The sequence below is a fragment of the Papilio xuthus genome, unplaced genomic scaffold (assembly GCF_000836235.2).
Source record: "Papilio xuthus unplaced genomic scaffold, Pxut_1.1 DF827756.1, whole genome shotgun sequence".
NCBI classification, from domain to species: Eukaryota; Metazoa; Arthropoda; class Insecta; order Lepidoptera; family Papilionidae; genus Papilio; species Papilio xuthus.
The window spans coordinates 195,980-222,398 of NW_013530893.1; the positions used below are offsets into that span (position 1 = coordinate 195,980).

The 26,419-nt window shown below is 34.7% G+C and overlaps 4 protein-coding genes across 8 annotated transcripts in view; 2 read left to right on the top strand and 2 right to left on the bottom strand.

Moving 5' to 3' along the window:
* The window catches only part of cpx (synaptic transmission protein complexin), a 127,911-nt gene extending 122,922 nt beyond the window's left edge, over positions 1 to 4,989 (top strand). For all 5 annotated transcript variants that reach the window (XM_013310111.1, XM_013310112.1, XM_013310110.1 and 2 more), the window contains one exon: positions 181 to 4,989. In XM_013310111.1, the coding sequence (XP_013165565.1) occupies positions 181 to 254 (74 nt within the window). In that variant the 3' untranslated portion in view covers positions 255 to 4,989. The remainder of the gene's footprint in view (positions 1 to 180) is intronic.
* A 212-nt stretch (positions 4,990 to 5,201) lies between these two features.
* LOC106116071 (heparanase) lies at positions 5,202 to 8,480 on the bottom strand. The gene is made up of 8 exons (XM_013309810.1): positions 8,299 to 8,480; positions 7,974 to 8,080; positions 7,698 to 7,904; positions 7,203 to 7,407; positions 6,722 to 6,950; positions 6,346 to 6,590; positions 6,063 to 6,273; positions 5,202 to 5,501 (listed from the first exon to the last, which is right to left on the bottom strand). Exons 1-8 carry the CDS (start codon positions 8,478 to 8,480, stop codon positions 5,202 to 5,204), a joined length of 1,686 nt encoding a protein of 561 aa, XP_013165264.1.
* A 1,110-nt stretch (positions 8,481 to 9,590) lies between these two features.
* On the top strand, positions 9,591 to 15,094 carry Hr96 (Nuclear hormone receptor HR96). Its single transcript, XM_013310287.1, has 8 exons — positions 9,591 to 10,550; positions 10,961 to 11,095; positions 11,484 to 11,592; positions 12,145 to 12,258; positions 13,124 to 13,249; positions 13,857 to 13,940; positions 14,329 to 14,541; positions 14,614 to 15,094. Exons 1-8 carry the CDS (start codon positions 9,802 to 9,804, stop codon positions 14,812 to 14,814), a joined length of 1,731 nt encoding a protein of 576 aa, XP_013165741.1. The 5' UTR covers positions 9,591 to 9,801; the 3' UTR covers positions 14,815 to 15,094.
* Positions 15,095 to 16,704: 1,610 nt separating this feature from the next.
* dtr (defective transmitter release) lies at positions 16,705 to 26,255 on the bottom strand. Its single transcript, XM_013309811.1, has 17 exons — positions 24,067 to 26,255; positions 23,778 to 23,992; positions 23,383 to 23,662; positions 23,172 to 23,285; positions 22,925 to 23,102; positions 22,728 to 22,857; positions 22,360 to 22,537; positions 21,953 to 22,091; positions 21,541 to 21,641; positions 20,287 to 20,712; positions 20,029 to 20,213; positions 19,662 to 19,824; positions 19,204 to 19,308; positions 18,851 to 19,063; positions 18,097 to 18,249; positions 17,684 to 17,883; positions 16,705 to 17,361 (listed from the first exon to the last, which is right to left on the bottom strand). Exons 1-17 carry the CDS (start codon positions 26,168 to 26,170, stop codon positions 16,930 to 16,932), a joined length of 5,316 nt encoding a protein of 1,771 aa, XP_013165265.1. The 5' UTR covers positions 26,171 to 26,255; the 3' UTR covers positions 16,705 to 16,929.
* Between the last annotated feature and the right edge of the window lie 164 nt (positions 26,256 to 26,419).

Genomic DNA, 26,419 nt, shown 5'->3' on the forward strand with positions numbered 1-26,419 from the left:
TGCGAATTTCGCAGTCCCACATAATCCTGTAAAAAATATAGCGTCGTAAAAATTTCGCCCAGGGCGTTACTTTTATCTTTAACTGAACAGATTTTCTGAACAAATGTTTATGAATAGGCAAAATCTGAAATTAGAAAAATAAGTAAAATATTATTATAATAATGTTTTGTTTGATTTCAGAACTGAAAAATACCATCGAAACGCAAGTGAACGAATTGAAATCTCAGATCGAGAGCAAGTGCGTGATGCAGTGAGCGGGAGTTGTTGCGTCTTTGTTATAACAATATTATACCCGAATACATGATGTTGCTGCTCGGCCGATTGTTACGTCACACCCACCACATTCCACCCCCGAACAACCCCCAAACCCAACCGGAACAACCCCTTGGCAACACCGTATCATTCGCGTTCAAACATTTTTGTAGGAGAGATCGAATTCTAAATTATTTGGAAACGTAGTCAGCTAGTGGCGCGTTGGTGCTTCATGATGAGCAATAATATTTTTATACATTCATAGAAAAAAAATTGTTGGAGAGCGACCCTCAATGCCACAGAAAAGTGCATCAGCGGGACTCGCCCCCGCCGCGCCGCTCAAGTCACGGCAAATGATCCACTTTTATATGTTGATGCTTGTGATATATTGTTATTTAAGTGTAAAGAGGAAATAAATTTAATTACAACTAGAATGTTAATGAAAGTATGGAAGAAGTAACATATATTAAGTCGGTAGCGCGCGTGTAGTCTGACTGTACCGAGACCATCCTTCTCTCGTCTGTCTCTCGCCTTCGGAATCGACTTACATTGAAATAACAATGTATTCGCTCGTAAATATTTGTTTTCATCCAAATTCCTCTCAGCTTGGTGTCTCTCGATGTAGACGTTTTACCGCGCGCGGTAAAACAGACGCGTGGCTTACGCTCTTCGCTCTCTCTCTCTCTACCTCTCTCTCTCTGTCTGTCCTCTTCTGTCTCTCCTTCTGCAACTTCAAACTCTCCGACTTTTGCCTCTAAATCTTTTGCATGCGTGCTTCTGCAGTGTTAGTCGGTATCGTGTCAGTGAATTTGTTTAGATGTAAATACCCGTAATGAACCTAGCCTTAATATCCACATCGAAAATATAAATAGGTGCAATATAGTTATTGATAACGTTTGGAGCAGGCATCCGGCCGTTGCCGAAGAATGCCTCTCCGTCTCGTAATAGTCTTCACTTTTGTTCCTGCATGTCTGTAAGATAAGATTGATGTTCATTTAGATTAAAGCGTTAAGGTTGTAGATAACACTTGAGCTGTTGTTTTACCGTTGTAACAATGTAGCGTAGTTAACGCAATCTAACGTTTTATCGATGTTTTATGCTTAGGTATAAAGTTAATGTACGTGCGAGCGAAATTTTCGAGCGATTCGTGCGATGGTATGTTCAGAAATGATTTAAACAGACAACGTACGTGGCCGCGGTCGCGCTGTAGACTGCTACGACTAACGCAGAAAGAAGGCTCGCAAGTATTTGTTCGAACGTTTTTCTCCACATGTAAGCTGCAAATGCAAAAGATTTGTTATCGTCAAAAGCTGTGATATATAAATAAATAAAACTATCGGAGTGCGCGGGACGCGGCTCGACCGCCCCCAACCCGACACCCGATACACTTTTCACTTTAGCTTCTTTGATCTTTGAACTTCACTAAATAAATAAATATATCTCATCGACTATCTTTGTGACGTCATTCTAAATGTTCACCTTTCCTCCGCTCTCATAGACTTCTGCGACGGAACTTCGAGAAACTTCTACAATATAATCAGCACATCATGTATTTCTCCTACATTTGTGTTACTTTATCTCTTCGACTATCGGCTATGTAACCTACGCTTGCTTAACATCTCTTCTTAACCTATTTTTTTTCATTTTGCTCTTCGATTAAAAATCTATCCTCATGATATCGCGGACTCAATATATTCAATATACATCCATGTAAATAAGCAACAATACTTTCAGATCTATTCAGAATTCTATTCTATTTTCAGAGCGATAAGATTGAAAATATTTTATCTGGGAAACATTCTATTATATTTAAACAGCTCCTGGTATGGAATCAGTTCAGAGCATTTCTTTTGGTCGCGATCTCTTGCGATGGGCGCCGCTTCTCTGGGCCTCCGACCCGTCCGTCGTATCTCAACATTTCACCTTATCTATCGTTAAGGTATTCTCACTCTTACCGTGTACGTGTACGTGTCTAGCTTAGGTTTACGATATATAACGCGTTAGCTCTGTTATATGTGCATGGCATTTCTAGCTAAACTGTTGTTCGTAGTTGTTCGAAGTAAACAATAATAGTTGTAAGTCCGGACCCCTCGGTTATCTCCGACACGACCAATAAGTCGCCTCTACGGTTCATCTCTTCCTATGTCCTGTCTACTCGTATGCTACCACTATGGAACGCTGCCCTAGAACCTTTCTCTCTTCGACTATCTTCAATCTATCAGTAGCGTCTTATATAACTTCGATCTTCGTTGTTGACTTTCACTTACGTAGCTATAGTGAATTAGAAAATTATTTTGGTACGTAGCGAGGGTTAGGTATAGCGTTAAAATTTCAATGTTAAATCCGCTAATTGTCACTAATTTAAAAATCTAATCTTGTTTATGGTAATTTTTGTATATTTCTGTGTGTGCATGCGTTTATATTTAAGTGTAAGTTAGCTCTTGCGTGTGTGTTCGGTGTCGTTTTCTCTCGATTAGACTTTGACTCGATACGTAAAGCGCTTTATCGAGTTTCTTGTATGTAAGCTTTCAATGTTCTCTGTATAGTGTTAAATATGTATTTAGGTAAATGATTGCTTAACTGCGCAATTCGTTACGGAATTTGGGTGATATCAAATTGTTAAAATTATATTAGTATTTTCAAAAAGCACTTACTATTTCTTGCTATTTTTGCATTACATTTTCTGCGATCACAACTTCCTCACTGCAATCCGAGTTAGCCATCGGCCGGTACATTGAATTTATAAAGAGGTTTATACAAGGTAGATATGTAGTGTAGTATATAATATTAAATTATAATATATAAATAAATATGCAAATATTGATTATTATTTATATTCACAGCCGTAGTATTATTGATAATGTTCTTAAGTGACTCGCGACCAATTTCAGAATTTCTCCAAAGGCAAAATCAGTTGATTGACTAATCTTATGACCTTTGTACTCAGGGTAAATTAAATATTGTAATTTACTGCTCTTGTTGTCTATTTATATATTATCTACATATGTTCAGTTATATCTATTAGCATTGTCACTTCGCCTCTTTACTTTCTCCTGCCTATCTTCTCCCACGTAAACTTAATTCTGCTCCGATCTGTTTCTATATATTTCAATGTTATTCTTGTTGATAAGTCAAATGTTTAACCTGTATCGTGTAACATCTTTCGGATGTTGTTGAAGTCACTAAAAACTCCGAATAAGCAATTGTTAGACATCGAGAAATGTAATTAAGTAGGAATAATAAAAACATATAAAAACCGATTTTAATAACTTTCGGTAAGGAATAGGTTTGTTAGGATGTTAACTTTGATGATAAAAAGTCTGTTTTATTGTTGCACTAAATATTTGATAGATTACACTAATCAGATTAATTTTTAATAAGCGACTATTCATTTTTAGGAAAAAAAAATTACATGTCAGAATATAGAGTATATAATAAAACAAAATAATAATATATACGAGAACCACAATCAAAATTTATTCATGGATTTTTTAGGACCGTTTACAGATAAATTTAAATATGATTCATTTGAAAAATAATGTAATTAATTGAAACATAAAAGCAATAGTAAATTCCACATAGAGACTGTCAATCACAACGAAAATAAATACGCCAATGAATACTTAAAAAAAAATAATGCCTCACTAATTGTTCTTATAACATAAGAAACATATCAACCGAAAAACAACAATTACGCAGTTCATAAATGGCGGATATAATTTATAGGTTATGTCAAACTGCACAGATAACTAAAACCGGCTGACATACAGCAATAGACAAATGTCAGAGACAACGACACAAACCACACACAAGAGCTTCATTACACGAAATAACGCCATTATTTAATGTATTTAAGATGTTATTTTATATTTCAATCATAGTGTGGAGAGGCTTTATAAAAGAACTGAGAAGAAAGTGCCACAGAATACCGATAATTTTTGCTCTTTTTGGAATGATTTTTACGCATCTTACCACACTATGTTTGAATTTTTCTATTGTGTTTAAAAGGTGCGCCATTTTCATAAAGATGTTGTCGTTATATGTTGGCACGGCCGGGGATGGTTATAAATTGTATGTTCACGATTCTGTAGTTATATGGAACGTGTAAGAAGGTTGTTCCCCGGCCGACGGAATTCCACTAGGGTAGTCAGAGGCCACATTTTGGTAAGTTAGTTTTTAATATTAGTGACATCTAGTGTTAATAATTGCAAGTTTACTGAAATTTAATGAAATGTGTAAAACAATTTTGAAAAAAAAAAACAAATAAATTCAGATATGAACGTGGTTCATGTGTTGTATTGTTATTATAAAGGTTAGTAGATAAACCATGATAACATTAACTTAGAGTAACGGATGAGAAACGAAAAAAGTTATTGTTAAAAATGTTTTTAGATAATTAAATCAGATTGAGCTTTTGTGAAACCTTGTTATTGATGGTTATTAATAGTTCGGTTCGCGGTATTTCAGGCTGTCAGAGAACTGCCATACGATAATGACTTTTATCTCAATACGTATTAGTTCGATTTTGTCACCCGTCACTCGTGTAGATATAAGGTAGGCTTGGGCTGCATATTTGTTTATCTGTAATGTTGCAATGCATTGTTAAATTTATTTAATCGTCCCTATTAGTTACGTACAAAAGTTTAGAGGTAGCCATTTTCATGTGAACATCTGTGAATGTGAAAGTGGTGTATCTACCATGTTGTTAAATAATAAATAAATTACATTGTACCACCACGCTGTTGTTTTATTTTATACAAACCTTAAAAGCAAAGGCCCCTTTAATAAGGAAACTGATCAGCTGGTTTTTTTTTTTCAATTATGAAATAAATTGCACGACTGTTGGAGACAAGAATACAACAAAAATGAATATTAGGCATAAATTATAAATGTAAAAATTTTAATTACTTAACTTTATATTTACAAACAGTCATTAATCATAATGAAAATTATTCCAATACAGTAAATACGCTCCAAAATCTATTCAATTGTTTGTTAAAATCTGATAACATATTAATTAAATCCTCAAACGTGGATCTGAGCAGTCCCTGATTTGCTTTCTCACTGATATTAATAACAGCGCCATCTTCCGACAACTTCGTTTTCAATGTTAATTCATTAAAATCTGTTTCAGTTTTATCAAGATTTTCCTCTTGTGGTTTAAATTGCAAATGTAAACTACCTTTTAATTTATTTAATACATCGCCAGGATAATAATTATCATCAATATCAATGTCATTCTCCATTGTCTTGTATAAATTTTTCTCTTTTTTTATTTTACAATTTTCAATGCTTTTTATTGTTTTTTCATTGACACTTCGACGTTTTCTTTTTCTACCGTCTTCATTTAATTCGTCATATTCTGCAGAATCTACTTTATTAGATCGTTTAAAATTCTTTCTATTAATCCTAATCTTGTTTATTTTTGATAATTTTTCGTTCTTAAATGCTATTAATTTATCCAAAAAATTTGATTTCAAATCAAATCTGTCACGTTCATTTCTATGAAACTTCGATTTCAGACCTTTTCTATTATTTTTTTGTGAATTTTCTTTATAATCCGATTGTCGTTTAAATCTAATTGGTAATTCCAGTTTGTTTTTATCATTTTTAGTGATCAAATATTCATGAAAGTTTTTTAATTCTTCATTTAAATTATTTATCTGTTTGCGTAAATTAATCATTGTGTTATTTACTTCAAACTCCGTGATTGAGTAATTTTCATCGGAAATATCAAGAGATTTGTCTAAATCAACGACATCGCGCTTATTTCTTAGTGATCTTCTAAATTTAATAGCATTTTCTTTGTTTATTTCATCCTTATCAATTAATAAATCTTCGGTTATCTCTTTATTGACATCTTTGTAAATACAAGCCTCTACTTTAGTATTGGCCAGCACCCAAAAGCCAAAAGATTTTGGTGGAAGATTAATCAGCAGTGTTTTGTAAGGTCTAACACGTTTGACCACAGGACGAATGTCTCCTTCTAAATACATAGCTCGTCCATTCACCACTATGTTCCTGTGACGAAACGATACATTATAAAAATATATAAGCTTATTAAAAGAATCAAGAATGTCAATTAAAACTTACCCGTTACTATCATGAGCGAATATAAACTGCATGATGTCGCCACCGTCTTCTCTCTTAGATAATTTAAGTGAGAATCTCGCCGGTTCATCGTCCATGTTAGCTCCATAAAGAGTGATGGCCCCGGACACTGGTTGCTGACGCAGCGATGTACAGTGAGCGAATAAAGTTGCTTGAGACACCGTCATGTTGACGTTGAGCACACGTTCACCCACTAAGTTCTTGTAGATGAGCGCCATGTAAAAACTCTACAATTAAATGTTTTTTTAACAACTTTATTTGTTTAAAAACTGGACAAAAAAAACATATAGGCGAATTGAGAAACGCCACCTTTTTGAAGTCGGTTAAAAAGTAATAAAAAATCATGAGTATATCTTACCAATGTGGGCTCATGCAACTCCTCTTCCAATAGTTCTCTAAAGTGAATAGAGAACCCATTCCTGGCAGCGTACCCCAGGCTGGCCACCCAGTCCGCCGCGCGCTGAAGTTGCCCGCGCCAAAGCACTTGCTCTGTCAGCCACAGCGGTGTGGCGCTTCTGCTAAGTACACGCAGCAGCTGCACACGATCCATCTCTGACATCTTCTCTAGTTGCTGAGCTGATGAATTACTAAAACAAAAGTTTCACCCCTACAGATACCAATAATCGTCGGAAGCAGTCGGAAAAAATCAATATTTTCGTGAGAAAGTCAGAGTGGCGCTAGTATCGCGTACTACAATCTCACGTTCCGATCTGCGCTCGAATAATTGTAACATTAAATAATGTTTGTATTTAATACCGATTTATTCATTTACCTTATCAACCGATAAAAAAATTTAAGGATTATTTCTTCGTAAAAATATAACTTTTATGTAACCATACCCGTTAAGAAATATTGCGTCCAACATATCATTAGAGAGAGTGACAAAGTCCTTGAAGTCACTCTGGGAGTCCGGGTGTAGGCAGGGCGCGATGTCTCCCGCCACCACCTTCCACGACGCTGATGCTGCAGGGGAGAAGGTCTCCACCATCACGCGGAGAGTCTCCAAATCATTGATGTACTCTTCGATCGACTGGTTTGCGCATTCTAGTAAATAAGTTGAAGTACAAAAGTTCACAATATAAAGGCCTTATACTTAGACAGTAATCTTAGTAATATAAATTGGAAAGTTTGGACGGATGGATGGATGTTAGTTACATGGTAAATCTCGCTGAAATTTGGCATAGATGTAGAACATAGTCTGGAAGAAGACATAAGCTACTAATCAAGATTTTTTTTTAATTCCGCACGGATAGAGTGTCAGGCGACAACTAGAACAGTTTTTAGTACATACAATATAAGAGATTTTTATTCTCCATAATAAAATTGAAACTTACCATAACCTAGTTGCCAATAAATATCACCGACTTTGACCTTTTCATTCACAGTCATTGTCTTCAAAGCAGAATTAGTATCCCACATACCGGAAGCCGTTTTCATTTCATTGTTTAAAGCTAAAACTAAGTCAAATCCGGTCTTTTTAGCCCAATGTACAAACTTGCCCCATTGTTTATGACTCATAGATAACGGTTCATTCGTTCGGTCTTTTACATTGGTAGAGAGTGAATGATATTTTCGTCTATAGTCCTCTTTATTAATGGTTGTTTGTGGACCTTGAATGGATATCGTAGAGTTGGTAAATGTTATATGAGAGGTGGATGGTCCAGCTATTCGTAGATATGCAGGAGTTAATGATGACGCCATGCAAAAACAGTGTTTACTAAAACAAAAAAAAAATCTATTTACCGAGGGTTTCTGACCCCAAAATTTCTGTATAAAACATATCTTCACCCTTCACAAAAAAAAATTCTGAGGAATGAATAATCCTTGGAATTAAAATAAAAACTTAATTCGGAAGAATTTAAATTTTTTCCTTTATTAAGTGGAGAAGTAGTGGCTGCATGTAAGCAGTCTGTAAAAAAAAATAAAAATACTTACTTGTTATATTTGTCACTGGCACCGAAGAGATATTTGGGATCAACGGTGAAACTTAAAAACTTTGCATCAATCAAATTAACATGCTGCTCTGTGTCTATCTGAACATTATAAATATAACAACTAAATCGAGGCAATAATGATAGTATTTTAATAATTATTACATATTTTTTTACAGCATCCATGGAGAAATAAGAAATTATTAAAAGTTTTAAAAATATTAAAAATGTCACTAATGTGTTTGCTTATTAGAAATGTAATGAATTGTATACGTGCTCGTTAATATTAACTTTGAAACGACAAGGTCAACATTATGCTGCAGACAAATTTTTAAATAAGACATTTCATAAAGTGTCTTAAATTCATGTTTACATGTACACACTGTTTTCATAGTCAAATAATATCTAACTCATTTTACAAAGTAAACTTATAAGTAGCGTAAGCACAACATAGTATGTTCTTCATTTTGAAAACGACAGATATGCCTAACAATGTTTAGTAGCACGGCAAAGAAGTGTGTCAAAATTGTATCGTAACTAGATATTGCCTCCACCCCTTTTCATAATTTTACTTATTAGTCGTTTAACAGTTTGTTTATATTGTACCTCTAACTGCGACATGCTCGTTATTTTGCTAGCGTTGCAAATACAGTTCTTCCTTAATATCGTTTGTGAACTAAATAAAATATTAATTGAAACAATGTTTTGTTTTTACAGCAATTAAATCACGTCTTGCTATTGTTAGCATTTCAATGCTGGCTGAATAGACTTTTTATGTTTTTATTCACAAAAACTCAAGATTATTATAAAAAACGTCTTATAATTCGTACATTATTTTATTATGCAAGAACGTGGCTAACCGATAATCAAGCTATTTAGGCTGATTTCGAATTTCGAAAGGTTTTTTACCCTTTTGAAATTCGGCCAAAAATTACAATTTACGCTCGAGATACGAGAATAGAAAGGGGCAGGTACAATGTGTTTCAGATACGATTGTGCTTGATCTCGACTGATTGCAATCCTTCATGCATTTCATGCAAACACTAATGTGATCTTAGGTAAATCTATCTAGGAATGCCTAGGAATGGTAACCTAAAGGTCCACATCTACAAAATATTCCTCCGCCTTTACAGTTGTGTTTTAATATCCAAAACTCTATTTTTCTTCTTATATATTGGCTTTTGCTCCTTTTTTATGCACGCTACACCCATGCAGGTAGCATTCGTAACGAATAAAAACATCAACAATGCATTGTAAAATTTGTAAAGCGGCAACATTGTTTTGACAATTTGACATTAGTCATCAATACAATGTGTATCATTCGCCCTTTTATTTATCTTTAATTTTAGCGAATTATCGCGTTATCTGGCCTTAACAACAGTTTTTGTAAATCGTACATCAGAAGTTAATCACTTTCATGTATCACACGATGCATGAATCAAATAGAAAGCTAAAAATCAAACTTTTTAACATTACTTTATTAGTTTGTCCATAGTTTATCGTTAAAATGGACAATAGTGTTGATAGTGGTAAAACTGTAGAAGATTCTACCGCCCAGAAGAAAGAGTCAACTATAAATCTTCAAAAAATTTGTCTCGTTTGCGGAGATAAGGCGTTGGGTTACAACTTTAATGCAATATCTTGCGAGAGTTGCAAAGCATTTTTTAGACGCAATGCGTTAGCTACTAAGGAGTTTAAGTGTCCATTTGCTAATAATTGTGAAATTAATGTAGTTACGCGTCGGTTCTGTCAGAAATGTCGATTGGAAAAGTGTTTAGCAGTAGGTATGGTGAAAGAATTTATAATGTCCGATGAGGATAAAGCTGAGAAGAGGAGGAAAATCGAAGAAAACAGAGCAAAGAAGCGTCAGATAAGTGACACAGAAGATACTGTAACTAGTTCAAAGAACTTTAAACGTGATGAAGAGAGTGTTTTGAATAATACACACTATGGAAACTTAGTGCCAGACCCCTCCATAGTACAGTATGATGTCTTAAACAGTACAACATGCAGTCCAAACAGTACAGTGCAGTCACCGTTGAATAATGACTTAGATAACTCAATAAACTCTCCCCCTGTATACCATCAATATGTGCCAGTGCAAAGTACGGAAGTGCCGTATACAATTAAAGTGTATCCCATTGATGAGAAGACTGTTATAAACCGTGGATTCTATGAGCAATCAACAGTGGACCCATATGTGTGTGATAGTGTGGAAACCATGTATCCTGACCCGCCTAAACAAAATACTATCAGGTTAGTTTTTTTAACATTCAACACAGAGATGACAATGGCTCCTATCTCTCTAAGAGATAGGAGCCTCATAGGCTCATAGGCTTTTTAACCCAGCAAATGTTGCCTCTGGAAGCCTCTTTTGTGGTATATTTCCGCCAGTATTGTTATTTACAATACAAAATTTATATTAAAAGCTAATTAAATAAAGTCACTTTTCACTTCTATTTATCAGTATATAATAAATTTTAAAATACTATAATTTAAAACATAATAATATAAAACAAAAATCAATAATTGTTTAACAAAAACAAATCACATAAAATTTGTTGTTGAGTAAAAAAGACAATGTCTTAACATATAACTTCTTATATGAATACCGCATTACCTATTTTTTCTGATAATTAAAAAGAACTGTGTTAATACAATTTCAGATCAATATTAACAAATGGAGAAGCAGCAGCGTATCCAAAGGAAGTGAATCAACAGCACATTTGTGAAGAAATACCATCCACCAGCACCAACCCTGATGTTAATAAAGCAAGAGACATCCTGCAAGACGTAGAAAGGTATATACTAGCTAATGGAATAAAAAATAAACGGGTTTATTTCAGATGGACTTTTACCGTCCAGATTGATGCAATATTCAAGAAGGGTATAACAAGAACCGAAAACCTTATGTATGTATGTATAGATGTATGAATGTTGAAGACAAGAGAGGTGTGTCAGGACCATGCCAAATGGCAGTCCTTGGTCTCTGTCTACCCTTCTGGGTTAAAGGTGTGAGTTATGTTGTGGGTATGTAGTTTATGTTGTTGTATAAATACCACGGTGAGTTTATTCTATGGGTTTCCACTGTAAAAATACTTGTTTTAAAATATGTATTCAACCCTTAAACTATGTTTTTATGTGAATATTTTAAAGCAATTTATTATAAATTGTATGTTTTCTTTGCAGGATAGAGCCAAATTCAATGGAATCAATATTGTGTGAAGCAATAAAGTTAGAGTTTGAAGCATATTCATCTGTCAACTCTTGCAGCGGATCATCTCGGGAACTTAATGAGGTATACATATAGAGTTATTTACCCTAACATTTATATTATATTAAAACTTTAGTTAATATTACTTAGTTACTTTTTATTAAATTTAATTGCATTGAAGAAGGCAATTTTTTTTTATAAATTCACATTTTATGTGATGGAAATTGTCAGTGACCCCCGCCAAGACGATGATTACCAACTCTCAAATCATTCTAGAGTATTGCCAAAAAGAATGATGAATTCGTACAAAATATATTGATTATAAACGTACTAGCGACTCCGTCCACGCGGAATTAAAAAAAACATAAATAGTAGCCTATGTGTTCTTCCAGACTATGTTCTACATCTATGACAGATTCTGCCGTTCTGGAGATATATTTAAACAAACATTCATCCATATAAACATTCGCATTAAGAAAATGTGATGGCAACACTGTATGACGCTTATTAATTTATTTATTACTAACAAAATACATCATAATTTGTTCCAAATTTCCTCGTATTACGTATTTTCGTAACCTTGGGGAATTATTAATTATAACATTGTTTAAAGGAATATGTTCTCTATTACAATAGGTGGAGCGCGCAAAGTTGAATGAACTGATCGTAGCGAACAAAGCTCTGCACGCGCCCATTGATGACGATATATCACAGTTGATAGGAGACACGGCCGCTACAGCTGGACTCAAGGTAAATATTTTAAACCTTATGTACTAGCTAATAAAGATTATTTTTCGTTACCTTGATTGTACGCTTGTGTTCAATTTTCAAATTATTAACAACTAACGTTTTTTAACCGACTTTAACAAGAAGGAGGTTCTCAATGCGTCTGTGTTTTCTTTTTAATTAAATATGAGTAGATTATTCCTTTTAGTAAAATTGGACATCTAGAAGTTTGGATGGATGTATGTTTTTTACTATTTAATTCCATAAAGACTATTTATGAATGAAGTTTCGAACAAATATATTATATTGACACTACATTTGATCTAGAAAAACTAGTAAGTAGCTAACTTTGTAATTAGTAGAATGGTGTGAGTCGAACCCATGACCTTTACATCAGACTGTCCACACTTTTAAACTATTGACTGCTATGTGTCGTCCCGCGGAACTAAATTAGTAACCTGTATTCTACACCGGTGAGCGTCGGTGGCTCAGGGGTCAAGCACTTGACTTGTCTGCAGGTACTGGGTTCGAATCCAGCCATGTACCAATGTGTTTTTCGATTTCCGATTTACATATGTTCATTTATCCGACGTTCTTACGGTGAAGGAAAACATCGTGATGCAACCTGCACATATCTGAGAAGAAATTCAAAGATATGTGAGAAGTCAACCAACCCGCACTTGGCCACATGGTTGACTATGGTCTAATCACCCTTAACTTAGGGTTCGTATAGTGAGCTGATGATGATGATGATTCTACACCTATGACAAATTTCATTGAGATCCAGGCAGCTGTTCTAGAGACTAACAAACGTCCATCCATTTATCCAATCATTCGCATTTATAATATTAGTAAGATTGGTGTTTAAAAAAAATCTTGGTATTTTCAGAGTGGTGATGGTAAACACGACCCTCGTCTGATCACCATCATGAACCTGACTGCTGTTGCCATCAGACGCTTCATCAAGATGGCCAAGAAGATCAACGCCTTCAAGAATATGTGCGAAGAAGATCAGGTACTACTGTTAAAGAATTTCATTGTAATTTTTTTTTAATTTTAAGATGTTTATGTTCCACAGATGAACATAGTCTGGAAGAGCACATAGATTTCTAATTTTTTTTTAAATCCGCGCGGATAGAGTCGGGGGCGATAGCTAGTCTTACTATTTTGCTAATATTATAAATGCAAATATTTTGATGGCTGCATGGTTCTTGCTGAAATTATAAATAGACATAAATCATAGGGTAGTGCAATGGTTCCCAAACTTATATTGTCTAATGCCAACTTTGAGAATAATTTTTTTTTAGCGCCCCCATATTTTCACATATTTAAAAACCACCATAACTTCAAATTAAATTAATTAATTATTGTGACCTATATATGTATATTAACGGAGAATTGTAAAGGAAATTTTTACTATAACCCGCAACTTGAGACCTGCAGCGCCCACAAGGGGGCGTTATCGCCCACTTTGGGAAAGACTGGTCTAGAAGAACACATAAGCTACTAGTTAAGTTTTTTTTATTCCGTGCGGATAGAGTTGCAGGCGACATCTAGTTTCTTATAAAATGTTTGTTTTTTTTATGTTTATTTTTTGTTATGTATTTATATAAATATTTCAGGTAGCACTACTGAAAGGTGGTTGTATAGAGATGATGGTGCTCCGCAGTACTATGACTTATGACGGACAGAGGAATCAATGGAAGGTATGTTACAACATTATATATTGTATATTAACTTATTTTAAAAGAACTTCCTGACATTGGCAAGAACAAATTAAAAAAAATAATGAAGAGATATGAAGATATTAATCAATGTAAAATGAGAGGTATATTATGTAGCCCAATCTTTTCACTAATCAAATTCTATGTATTTCTAGTATAGTGCAAACCACATATATATAGGTTTATTATGCCTCATATATAAACCACTATTTACTCGGCTCCGAGCCTACCCTATAAAGTGATTGGCTGGACCTATAACCACGCTGTCAAACTGCGGGTTGACTTGACACATATCACAGACAGGTGCAGCATCACAGTACCGCTGTCTCAGTGAAATAATAAATATGTAATGAGATGTGACTGTGAGCAGCTGCCGCACAGTCAGAAGCAGTTCGGCAGCATCCGCACTGAGGTGCTGAAGCTGGCGCCGGGCGACGTGTACCGCTCCCACGAGGCCTTCATCCGCTCCTTCGCCGCGCGCTGGCGCACCGACGAGCACCTCATCCTCATCATGTGCGCCGTGCTGCTCTTCTCCCCCGACAGGCCCAAGGTCGTGCACCGCGACGTCATCAAACTCGAGCAGGTGACACATCCCACCACCTCCCACCTCACCTACACCTCCCCCACACACAATTGCAGTTCTCTCTCCTTACAGAATTCCTACTACTATCTCCTGCGTCGCTACCTGGAGAGCGTGTACCCTGGCTGCGAGGCAAAGTCCACCTTCCTCAAGCTCATCCAGAAGATCCTGGAGCTGAGGAAGTTCGCCGAGGAGATCACCGGCGTCTACCTCGACGTCAACCCCATCGAACCTCTGCTCATGGAGATATTCGACTTGAAGCAACACGACGCTTGATGTCAGAAGTAACCAGACATATCTCGTCTCTCAGCTGCGCAACAAACACTACACCAGAATTACCCTTGTTTCAACTAACAACTAAATTATGTTTCAACCGTTTCTCATTCAACTATTTGACTAAATTGTTTAATTAATCAACTAGTTAAAAAGTAAATTTACGTTTCGTTACGTACTTTTATCTTTGTACAAAATTAATTATTATAGATATTTAATAGATGTGAGTTGTCGTAGTCATTTCAAATGGATTATGTAAAAACAACTAAAATACCTCACTATTCGTATTTTTTAAACAAAAAAAAAACAATCTTTTTATAATATTTTTTTTATAATTAATTTTTAAAAGTAAAATGAATTCTTTTAGTCATTTAAATATTTGTAAAAATATTTTTGGAAATTATCCATATTATAGAAGGACTACACAGTCTTGATCATAGTTTATTTATAATTATTAAAACTAACATATCCACTAGAAATATTTATTACAACTTTCTTTTATTGCTTTTAATTTATATGTAATAATATTACATGGAAGTTTGAAGACTTTATAACCGTAGGATATGCGGTGATATTTGTAACACATATGGTTGTCTTTGTAACACATATGGTTGTCTTTGTTTTATCAACGAGAATGAAAGGGACAGTATGTACCAACACATGAGTGCAGACTCACCGTCATACAATGTAGACAGAAAGTAGTTTGAGGTTTTGTATTACGTGCAGTGATAATCACAAAATGTTATGCTAAATTTAAATAATGAATTCTTTTTTTATTCATATCTTCAAGAAAATATAATGATATATATTTTTTTTAATGTTTAAAAAATATTTAATATACATCTGTGCCAATTTGTATAAATATTATTGTAAATAATGTTAGTATGCAATTATTCTAAATTTATTACTAATACTTTTAAAGTACAACTTTTAAAAATATGGTTTCCTACTCCATACTTTGTCAGCTGAAATATCTTTTTCAGCTAAATTTTTTAGCAGTCAAAATGATTGGACGAGAAGCCAATTATAATAAGACTAATTTTTTTATTTTATTTTAAAGTATCAATACTTTTAAGTCGTGTTATAAGTTTTTGTATGACAAAATTGTGTATGAATTATGTATGGAAGAATTATTGTTATAGAAGTTAAGTAAATGTTAATATATTAGTGGCAGTAAGATTTTTATTATATTTATAATTTCTTTATATTTCCACTAAAAATACAATTATTAAGTCGAACAATTTATGAATATTAATTAAATGAACAAAATCATTGGAAATGCAGTCATTATTTTGAAAAAAAAAAACAAATCAAATGTTAAATATTTTCAAATATATTTTTGTGTTTTATGAAATGTATGATTGTATTTAAAATGTAAGTTATATTTCTACATCAATTTATAATCTGTCGTTTTTTTATGATAAATGTAAATAAAGTGTATGTGAGAAATTTGACATATTCATTGTATATAGAGTGTGAGAGAACTATTTTTGTAGAACAAAGATATTTTGTTATGTGGAAATATTTGATTAAGGTAAATGTCCATTGTCCCGCTACGAACGCACCGCACGCACGGCACGCAACGGATTTTAGTTTGCTTGGTATGACGTAGCAAGGGAACTTGAGCAAATCCGTTAACTCCGTGCGTCCGGTGCGTCCGGCGCGGAACAATGGACACGTACCTTTAGGTGCAATATCCGTATGTCCTGCAGAATTTAATTAAATATTTTAGTTTGTTATACTTGTTGTTTCATTTCTCTATTTCTTTTTTTTTTCAAATATAATCTGAAGAGAAAGCTTGATAATAATAAGGATATTGGAAATAAAGTTACTTTTAAATAAAAATGTATGTATTTATGACTAACATCAAATAATTAAAGTAAAATTAATTAGCACATCACTTGCACAAATAAAAAAAACATTAAATGTTGACATGATATGGGTTATTGAAAATTAAAATAATTCCTTCTGCCGCTTTCAGTTATTTCATGTTTACTTAAATTCAAAATTAACGACCTCTTAATAACTGCGGCAAACTGAGATTTTATGGAACGTAAAGTAATAAACATAAAACAAAAATATTCACTTGCAAATAACAAAAATTAAAAAAAAATGTGCCTAAGGTTCTTGTCCTAATGCTAATTTCATTTCGAGTGTAAAAGTTTCTTCAGATCGATCAAATTCGTTTGCTCCGAGTACATCAGTCTGTACGTTCGCGTCCACATCAATACAATCCTCAAACTTATCTTCAGATTCCTCTTGTATTTTTGCATTTAAATCAACATTTTCAGAAACATTAGATTTTTGTTCGTCAACTTCAACTATAGATTCATCGACTTCTAGTATTCTAACTGCATCCCTTTCCTTCGTATCTTCAGTTAGCGTGTCTTCGAACGTAGATTCATGGCTGGGTATGAGGGTGACCTCGTTGTCCTCCCCCTCAGAGTCGGGAGGGCTGACCTGCAGGCTGTACGGGATGAACTCTCCCGCGCGCCATCGCCTTTCAGCTTCGTCCATGTGAACCTCCAAGATGTGGGAAACCTCCGGCAACTGTGGAATGAGCAACTTTGACCAAACAGATAACAATATGCTTTAAACGGCGATTTTGGTATTAGAAAACCACGGACACTAACATTGTAGAATGTTAGTTTAAAAATATAAAAAGCTGTACTGTGGGTCCTCAAATATTTGTAGCAATCGTCATCGCATTGTCATCGATAAAATTTGTATTAAAATTTATGCGCGTGAAGTACACCAAAAATCTCATACAAATGATTATCACAAATATTCGTGGTGGGCTCACTGATGGTAAATTATAAAATTTGTCAGCACCAGGATAACTTGGTGAAGTACGTTAAGAATGTACACTGACAGTATACTCCTGTTCGAGATGATCAGAGATGTGTTCAATGATGGCATTGGTCCTGTTGTCGACACTACCGGCGCGGCTCGTCACCACCTCCCGGTGCCGGTAGAACTCGCGCTCCTCGTGCCGCAGCGTGCGCTCCAGGATCTCTGAAGCCACGCGCTCCTCCACAGCCGCGTTCTCTGACATGTTCGCGTAGTTTGTACCTGAACGTACATTGAATACAGTGTTATAACCCAGGGGTCCTCGGTCGCCCTTTACCCCCACATCAAATCTTCTAAAGAACTGTTTACAACTCTTAGAAATGTTTAGGACTCTTTTAAATACGTAAGCAGATCCAACTAAATAAAACCCGAAATAAACCCAAAATTGGTTAAAATCGTTATATGAAAATCGAAAATAAATTTACATCAAAGTACCTTGCGATGGGAACCTATCATCATCATAGGAGTTGATGGTGTCAATGATGTCCTGCTTGGCCTGGTCGCGGTCAGCAGGAGACAGCGCGGCCGTTAAGGAAGTCGAAGCTAGAGGTGGAGGAAGCACATTGTAGTCAACACCACCATTTACATCTGTAAAATAAACCAGGCCAATCCCTAAACAACCTCATGTAAAAATATTGAAAAACTTAAGGCTAATAAGTATTCTGTCGGTACTCTCCAAGGTTATAGAAAAGATCTTGAGCGAACAGTTAAAGCCCTATCTGGAAACTGAAGACCTAATACATCGATAAGCCCAATTAAGCTTTAGTCTTTAAACAGGTGATATCACATAGATTGACGACTAACTATACATGTCATGCCGCCCAAAGGATTTATAACAAACGGAGGCAAATTAATCAGGACCTAGGCAATCTAAATGAAGTGTGAGAAATTCTCTTAACATAAATTCTTGTAAATCTAAATATCTCCTTTTCCGAAATAAATACAAACGTGAAGCTATTGTCAGGCAGTCTACTAGAATCACGATATCGGGTCAAGAAATTGGAATAGTAAAATACGCGAAAAATTTGGGACTATTGATGGATGGGGATTTACACTTTGAAGAAGACGTAAACACAGAATGTAAACCAGCTCCACATGGCTATGCTGTGCGGTACACGCTGGACCTACAGCCTATTGTTATCATTTTTTTAAATTATTCTATTACTTTACTAAATATTGTATTTCTTACTTTCGTTAGATTTCAATACGTTTTTGTCTTTTTCCTTAAACGCTTCGTTATCTTTGTTTACTTTAAAATCAGACTCGACGCTTTGCTCTTCATCAGTTTTAGCGAGAGCTGTTGCAGGTCTCTTTGTATTCTCAGCTTCTTGTAAATGTATGTCTTCATTATCTGAATCATGTTCACTTGACAAATTTATAGATACAGTATCTTCCGATGACGCTAAAATTATTTTATATTAATTAGTTAAGCAACAAATTAGGTTTAGAAAGAAACCTCTATAAGGGAGAAAAATCGTGGTCCCCTGGACCCTCGCTCCAGGTTCCAGTCTAGTAGTCACAGACGTTATTTTTTAATTTTACCTGCTTTATTAATAATTTCTTCGCCAATTTGATACTGCAGTTCAGTGTCCACATACTGGAACAATATGGCGCCCGGCACCATAGTAAGTTTCACCTTCTTTTCGTCTTCAACAAAAAGTTTACATTTTTGAACCAAAAATATATGATTATTTTTTATTTATGGTTTCTTTTTCTGTACAAACGTGAATCTATTACTATTTTATTTATTCTGTAGTATCCTTTAACTTAAGTTATTATTTATTGATTAAAAATAAAGAACGAATTTTGACGTTGAGCTCTATTTTAGACAGACAAGGAAAAGATTTCTAGCGCGTACAATTTTGTTATTTTCCTGTTTCCACCTTATCTATATTTGACTGAAGATCGTTAGGAATTGTGATCCAAAAGAAGAAGAGTATGGACGATTGTGTCGACTGTGAGATATGAGGAGGAGGAGGAGGAGGAGGAGGTGGTAGTACCCGGAGTGTCGCCGGCGGTGAGCTGGCTGAAGGCGATCCTGTCGAAGGCGTTGTCGCGTCGGTACATGGTGACGCTGGTCTTGTGCTCGGGCAGCACCTGGTGCGCCGGCACGCACTCCCGCGCTCTGTGGTACTCCTCCATCACCGCCTTGTCGTATAACTTCTGCAGCAGAGTGTAAAGTTTTTCGCGCGTATGTTTGATTTTATGTATGTATTTTTGTAACTTTGTCAATCGTATTGTGACTTTCTGTAGCCGATATGTCAACTTAACCAGTATTGACTCCCCCTGAGTGACAATCAGTAGGGTTCTTTAATTTTTTGATATAGATTTTATGTAACATTTACTAAAATTTATCTTTGTACTCGCCATTGGGTCAACAGCGGGTTCTCCTCTCGCGATCCTGGCTTCTCTCTCCTTCTGCTCTCTTTCCAGCTCGGCGAAGATCTCCAAGTCCTCCGCGCTGGGCGTCATGTCCTCGTCATCATCATAGAGGTCGCTGTCAGCGCCACGGATATACTTCAATAACGAGACTCCATCTCCTTGCTCCAGTGCTGAAATTTTAAATAATACGTCAGCTGATAAAATACTTTGACAAATATTGTACCTGATTTTAATTATACCTACTTCTATCTGTCTTATTCGCGGTTTCTTCAACTGCTGTAACATTTCCTTCTTCGTTTGATTTATCATTTGCTTTATTTTCAATGTTATCAGTGTCTTTAATATCACTTGATTTAGTTCCACAATCGCTTTTTGAATTATCTCCATTATTTTTACTATCACTATCCATAGCAGTCTCTGTATCACCATACTTTATTTCTTGAATAATAATATTCTTTAAACCCTTATTTTCTTTGTCATTAGAGCAGACCTTTACATTGTTTTCAACAGGTAATGGTTTTGCAGTCAAATTGTGGTCATTTTCAATTTCTTCTGATGTTTCTTTATCTGTTTTATTATTAATATCACTTTCAATTATTTCAATTAATGGTTTCTTTGCAATAGTCGTTGGAACTTCTCTGGTCAGTTTAATATCTTCGCATAATTCATCTAAAAAAAAATGTATCTACATAATTAAATGATAATAAGCACTGTTATAACTATTCAAAGTAAAGCTAAAAAAAACATAATTTGTATCCTATGTGTTCTTCTAGACTATGTTATACATCCATGAAAAATTTCATCGAAATCCGTTTAGCCGTTCTGGTAATAACTTCGAACAAACATTCATCCATCCTAACTTTCGCATTTATAATATTAGTAAGATAAGACTAATAGTAAGACGTTTAAGGGGGGCTTTGCAAAATATGAAACTTTAAAAATTAACTTTTCGTTACTTTCCCGTAGATTTATGTTTACCACAATATCATTTTTTTAATACATTTTTGATGTCATATCTCATAAATTACACTATTATAAGTACTTCAAATTTTTATTATCATAAATGTACTTTTTGCAAAGAAAATTCCAAGCTTTGCCTTTACATAACTTAAGTTTTATGCACACTTACTGAACTACATTACAAGAGTTAAAGTTTCAAATAGTTCATTCTGTACTTCATATATATATTCAATTATTAATTCTATACGAAGTCGAAATTGTCTAACATGTAGGGATTTCATCCAAATTGGAAATTTCCCGCCAAAAAAAGTTTATAGAGATTTCATTCTCATTCGTATTCTTAAATCGCTTTGTACCAACAAATCCACGACTACATTGAACTGTGAATTATGACAGCGCATTCCACGTTTTCGAAGTTTTGTTCAGCGCCATCTGTCGTCGACTTAACGCAACTTATTTATAAAATATAAATCCGTATTTAGAGAAATCACCATTAAATAAAAAATAAATTGATGAAATAATAACATAAATACGTACCTTTTATTTTTATTTTATTTTTATCCGTCGCAGATTTACTTTTACGTGGAGTTTGATTGAATAATAAATTACTGATTGCGGTTAGTTCCGAAGAATATTTACTGTAAAAAACAAACTTTAATTAAGAAACCTAGCTGGTCACAAATCAATCGATTAATTTTTAAAATGTGAGAAATATTTGAACAGTACAGTAGTACTTATTAATCATAATAACAAAGATGCATAATAATAATATTTGCTCCTATGATATTGCTAGGCGCCACGAGATCGCGAATATTATCTTAAGCACTTGACTTGGGAAAAAGCCCCCGACGGGTTCTAACCTATTCGGTGCCGTCCCCAGAGTTTATATAATAATATGTAACAGTATTTGAACTATTTAATCGCATAGTAGCTGTTACATAAAACTTACTCATTGTTATCATTGTTCAGATCACCAGTATAGCCAGCCCAGCAGTCGCCCTGCACCGGAGGATCTTCTTGCCTTGTATCTATCTCTTGAACTAGTGTCTGACTGTTAGGCGACCATTGAATTTCCGATGTTGGAGCATCTATTAAATAATTATCAGTGGGTTATTCATTTTAGTATTTAGTAATAAAATATACACGAATTAAATTTTTCTATAATTTTTTTCAAATCTAATGCTGTGAAAAAAGGTCGACCTTGAACTTAAGAGTTTATGAATCGCTATATTACACAACTATTAAGATAGAAATTAAGAATGTTAATAAGAAAAGATCGCCGACCATAGTGTCATAAGGTCAGAGAGATGCTGATATTAAAAATAAAAGTCTACAGTTTATGTCTACTGCCTGTACCTTTTTCTTCTTCATCATGAGTGCTGCTGTCACTATCGCTGTCCTCACTAGTAGACTCGGCTTCGGAACCAGTCAGCATGTCTTCTACCACGCCATCCACAGTCTTCACATTGACTTGCTCTGATGTTCCTTCTTCAATTTTGTCTTTAACGTCTTCAATCTGTGGTACATCTTCTTCCTATAATACGTAACAGTCTTTTACAGGACTTAATTCTACCGAACTTTAAACGTGAAAGTTTAGATGGATAGATGTATGGATTTTTGTTACCAAATAACCCTAGCACAGTTGAACAGATCTGGATAAAAATTAGAACAGAGATAGATTACAGTCTGAAATATGCAGCATTAATTAGTTATTATGTAATTACTTGAGGTGGAAGACCGAGTTTCTCCCGCTCTTCTTTTTCCTTAGCTTCCCGTTCTGCTTTCTTCTCCTCTCGCATCTTGATCAGGTACCGAACACTCTTCATCGTCTTCTCGTGTTCTGCTGCTATCCAACTGTAATATAATAATTGACCATCACCCACAACGTCTATTTACTACTTCCACGATTATAATCACCAACCGTTTCCTCTCAGCGATCTCCTCCTGCACTCCACCACGCTGCCAGGCCTCAGCGCAGGCGCGGTCACGCGGGAAGACCGGTCTATTGTCTAGATTCAGCAGTTCCTTCAAACGCAGCGTCAGAGTCTTTCTATATGCCGGTATGTTTCGCACCACTGGGTTACCCGTTAGTACCAGAACTGACAACATTAAAACACTCGTTTATATTTACTTTAATTTTCAAAATTTTAGTAGAAGAAAATGTATACCTTTTAGAACTACCATGTCAGCTAAGACATCAACAATTAGTGGATCTTCCAGTCGATTGTGCGAGAGATCCAATACAGAGAGGTTCTTGCAAGTCGCTAAATGCTGGAGATCACCTAAAGCATTAAGACATACATTACCAAATTCTGACTATTCCATGAGAGACTAATTAATACGACAATATCAAACACAAATGCAAGATTTGACTCTTACCTACAGTGGTGAGCATATTATGAGCGATACTCAAAGTGTGCAAGTCGGGAACCACATCCAGATTCTCTATGCATGTCACAAAGTTGTGGTCCAAGTTCAAAGTGTCCAGTTTCGGACAGCCCTGTAAGTTCTCAATCTTCCTGACAACATTATAGTGTAGGTAGAGACATTTCAGTTCGGCCTGCATGTCCAGACCTTCGATCCTTTGAATACCGTTATTTTCTAGGAATATGCATTTCAAACCGGTGTATTCCTCGAGATTTTCAATCTTGGCAAAGCCCTGGAATTCGAAATTTTACGAATGTTATAATTTTAGTGGTGAATAGGTCATTGCTTATACAAGATCTGGTGAATATGAATTCTGACTTAAAATGTTGTTTGTAAAACGAGCTGACCTTGAAGTGAAGATATAAAATATCATTAAGATGTGGAGTGCAGTACAGTTTGTGCTGTTTGCAGTGGTTTTTTATAAACTCTTTCGTCATCCGCGGACCTCTGTTCGCTTCCTCTTTTTCTCTATCCAGCTTTTCTTGAAATTCTCGTTGCTTCTGTCGCCTTTCTTCTGTCGCATCCTTCTTTCTCTGTTCATATTCACGTATTCTTGATGAAACTGCATAAAATCATACAAAACATTTAGACGTATACACAGAAGAAACTGCTAAAAACAAGATGAAATGTTCTTACCTGTCGTATTCATTTTCGTGGGAACTTCAGAAATATTAGAATCCTTTTTTAAAGTAACTAATTCATCGTTTCTGTTTTTGTAATCTCCTTGAGCTTTTGTATCAACTTTCTCTGTTGTAATGGAACCTTCACCAAATGTCTTGTATTTTGTATCACCTCTATTGAGTAATTTGTCAGCCAATCTTAAGACTTCTTTATTGTGTTTCATTTTGTCTTTTATATCAAAAAGGAGACCATCGATACGTTTATTTCTTTCTACTTCTTGTTTCTCAAATTGAGGTAAATCTCGTGATTCTTTGTTAAGATTTTCTACGTGTTCTTTTAATGTTGTTGTACCAGAATGTTCTAATGGATGAAGAACTCTGTGTGACTTTGCCAGTACTTTGTCAACTTCTTTCATGAATTCATTGCATTCTTTTTGTCGTGTTTCGTATGCTATTTGACTTTTATTGACCCTCTCTTCATGACAGTTAATCTCTTGATTCAACTCAACTATAGCTGTATTTATATCGTCTATTTGGGAAAAACTAACGGAATCGCTTGATAATTTCAACCTATTATTAAAATTTTCATTGTTTTCGGTAACTTCTGGTGCCTTTGTAATATCAGATGTCTGAATACTCTTTCTGTCGTTTATAAGATTTTGGTACAAAATATTAGACTTCCTAGAATTTTCAAGGGCTTCATTTACATCATTTAACAATTCATTCATGCTATTCAATTTATTGGTTATATCTGATCTAATCAAAGTACTAAGATTTTCCGCTCCTTCTACTAGATTTCGTGCAAGATTTCTCATTTCTTTAAATTCTAAATCTTTGTTTTCGCGGTTTTCATCGTCTCCAATATTAAGTATGGATTCTAAAGCATTATGCAATGTTTGCTCCATTCTATCATCGAATGACTGATTATTGTCATTAGTTGGCTCATTATTGTTTAAGCTCTCATTATTCGCAGCGTCATCTTGGTTGCTATCTTCTTCCTTCATCTGATCTGAGGCAGCAGAATTTTGATCCTGTGATAACTTAGAATTATCTTTATTTCCTCCAATACCAGGTTCCCCACTTAAAATTGCATCTATATTAGTTAAAACTTTAGTTGTATCCACGAGTTTGCCTTCAAAGTTTTTAGAAAAAACTTCGTCTAAATTGGTTTCTTCATCTTTTTTCATTTGTTTAATGTAACTCAAATTAGATTTCTTATCCTCGAAAGATTTTAATTTAATCGGATTGTTCACTATTGGGATATTCATTGCCGCATTTATAGAATACTCTTCCTTAATCTCTTCAAAAATATTACGACGATTTTTGATATCAGGGAGAACTGATGAAGATTCTTGTAGGATTTTGTATTCTTCTGTTAATTGTTTAATTTTTTGTTCGCTTACGTTATCGTTGTTACCATGCAAATCAAGCTTATCGTGTTTGTCGGCTAGTTCAAGCAACATTTCTTTCGTTTCTTGGAATCTTGTTTCATAAGATTTGTTAGTGTACTCAGTAACTACTTTGTCAATTGCTTCGAACTCGCTATCACTATTGGAGGCTTCATCATCCGTTTCTTTCACTAAAGGCTTATTCGCATCAACAAGAGAAGCTTCGTAAGCATTAGCGCTATTTACTAATGCTTGCATATTTCTGAAATTCGCATCTTTAATTATTTTTTCGTCGCCTTTAGCTGATTTTATTTCATCCATCATTTGCTTGTAATCTGGTAAGTTTATTTTATCTAAAGGAACATACATATCACCGCTATCGCTTTTTGATCTTGCTATTTGAATTTGTCGAGATTTTTCACGGATTATAGGATTACTTTCGATCATTTTCTTTAACTCCTCCGTCGTTAATGGCGTGCTGGATTCTGTTATATCTGTAAACGGCTGACCAGTCAACACTTCGTATTCAGACTTTATCTCTCCGTCTGCGGAAGCTGAAATGTAAGGCTGATTTTCGTCCCTTCTATTTTGTAAAGGTTTCAATTCATTGTCGATAATTCTTTCCAAAACTTCCTTTGAAAAATTTCCATCTTTAAAGAATATTCGTAGCTCTTCTCGTTTCTTTTCTATATACTCCTTGGAATTCTCAGATACGTTCATATTGATCTCCATAAACTATTTATATTAGTTTAATAGAAAAATAACTGTAATGTTCAATGAACTTTACATTTTACCAAAACCCGATTACTAATTTCTATGGTTACCGAACATTCATAATTATTTATTGGATCGAAATTCAAATATTATGGTCAAAGAAGTCTATCTTGTTCGAAATATTGCATATTTATATTAAATGTCACCGTGATCACGATATTTGATTACAATTATTTACGTATATTTAGTTATTGTACGTGTTTTTAT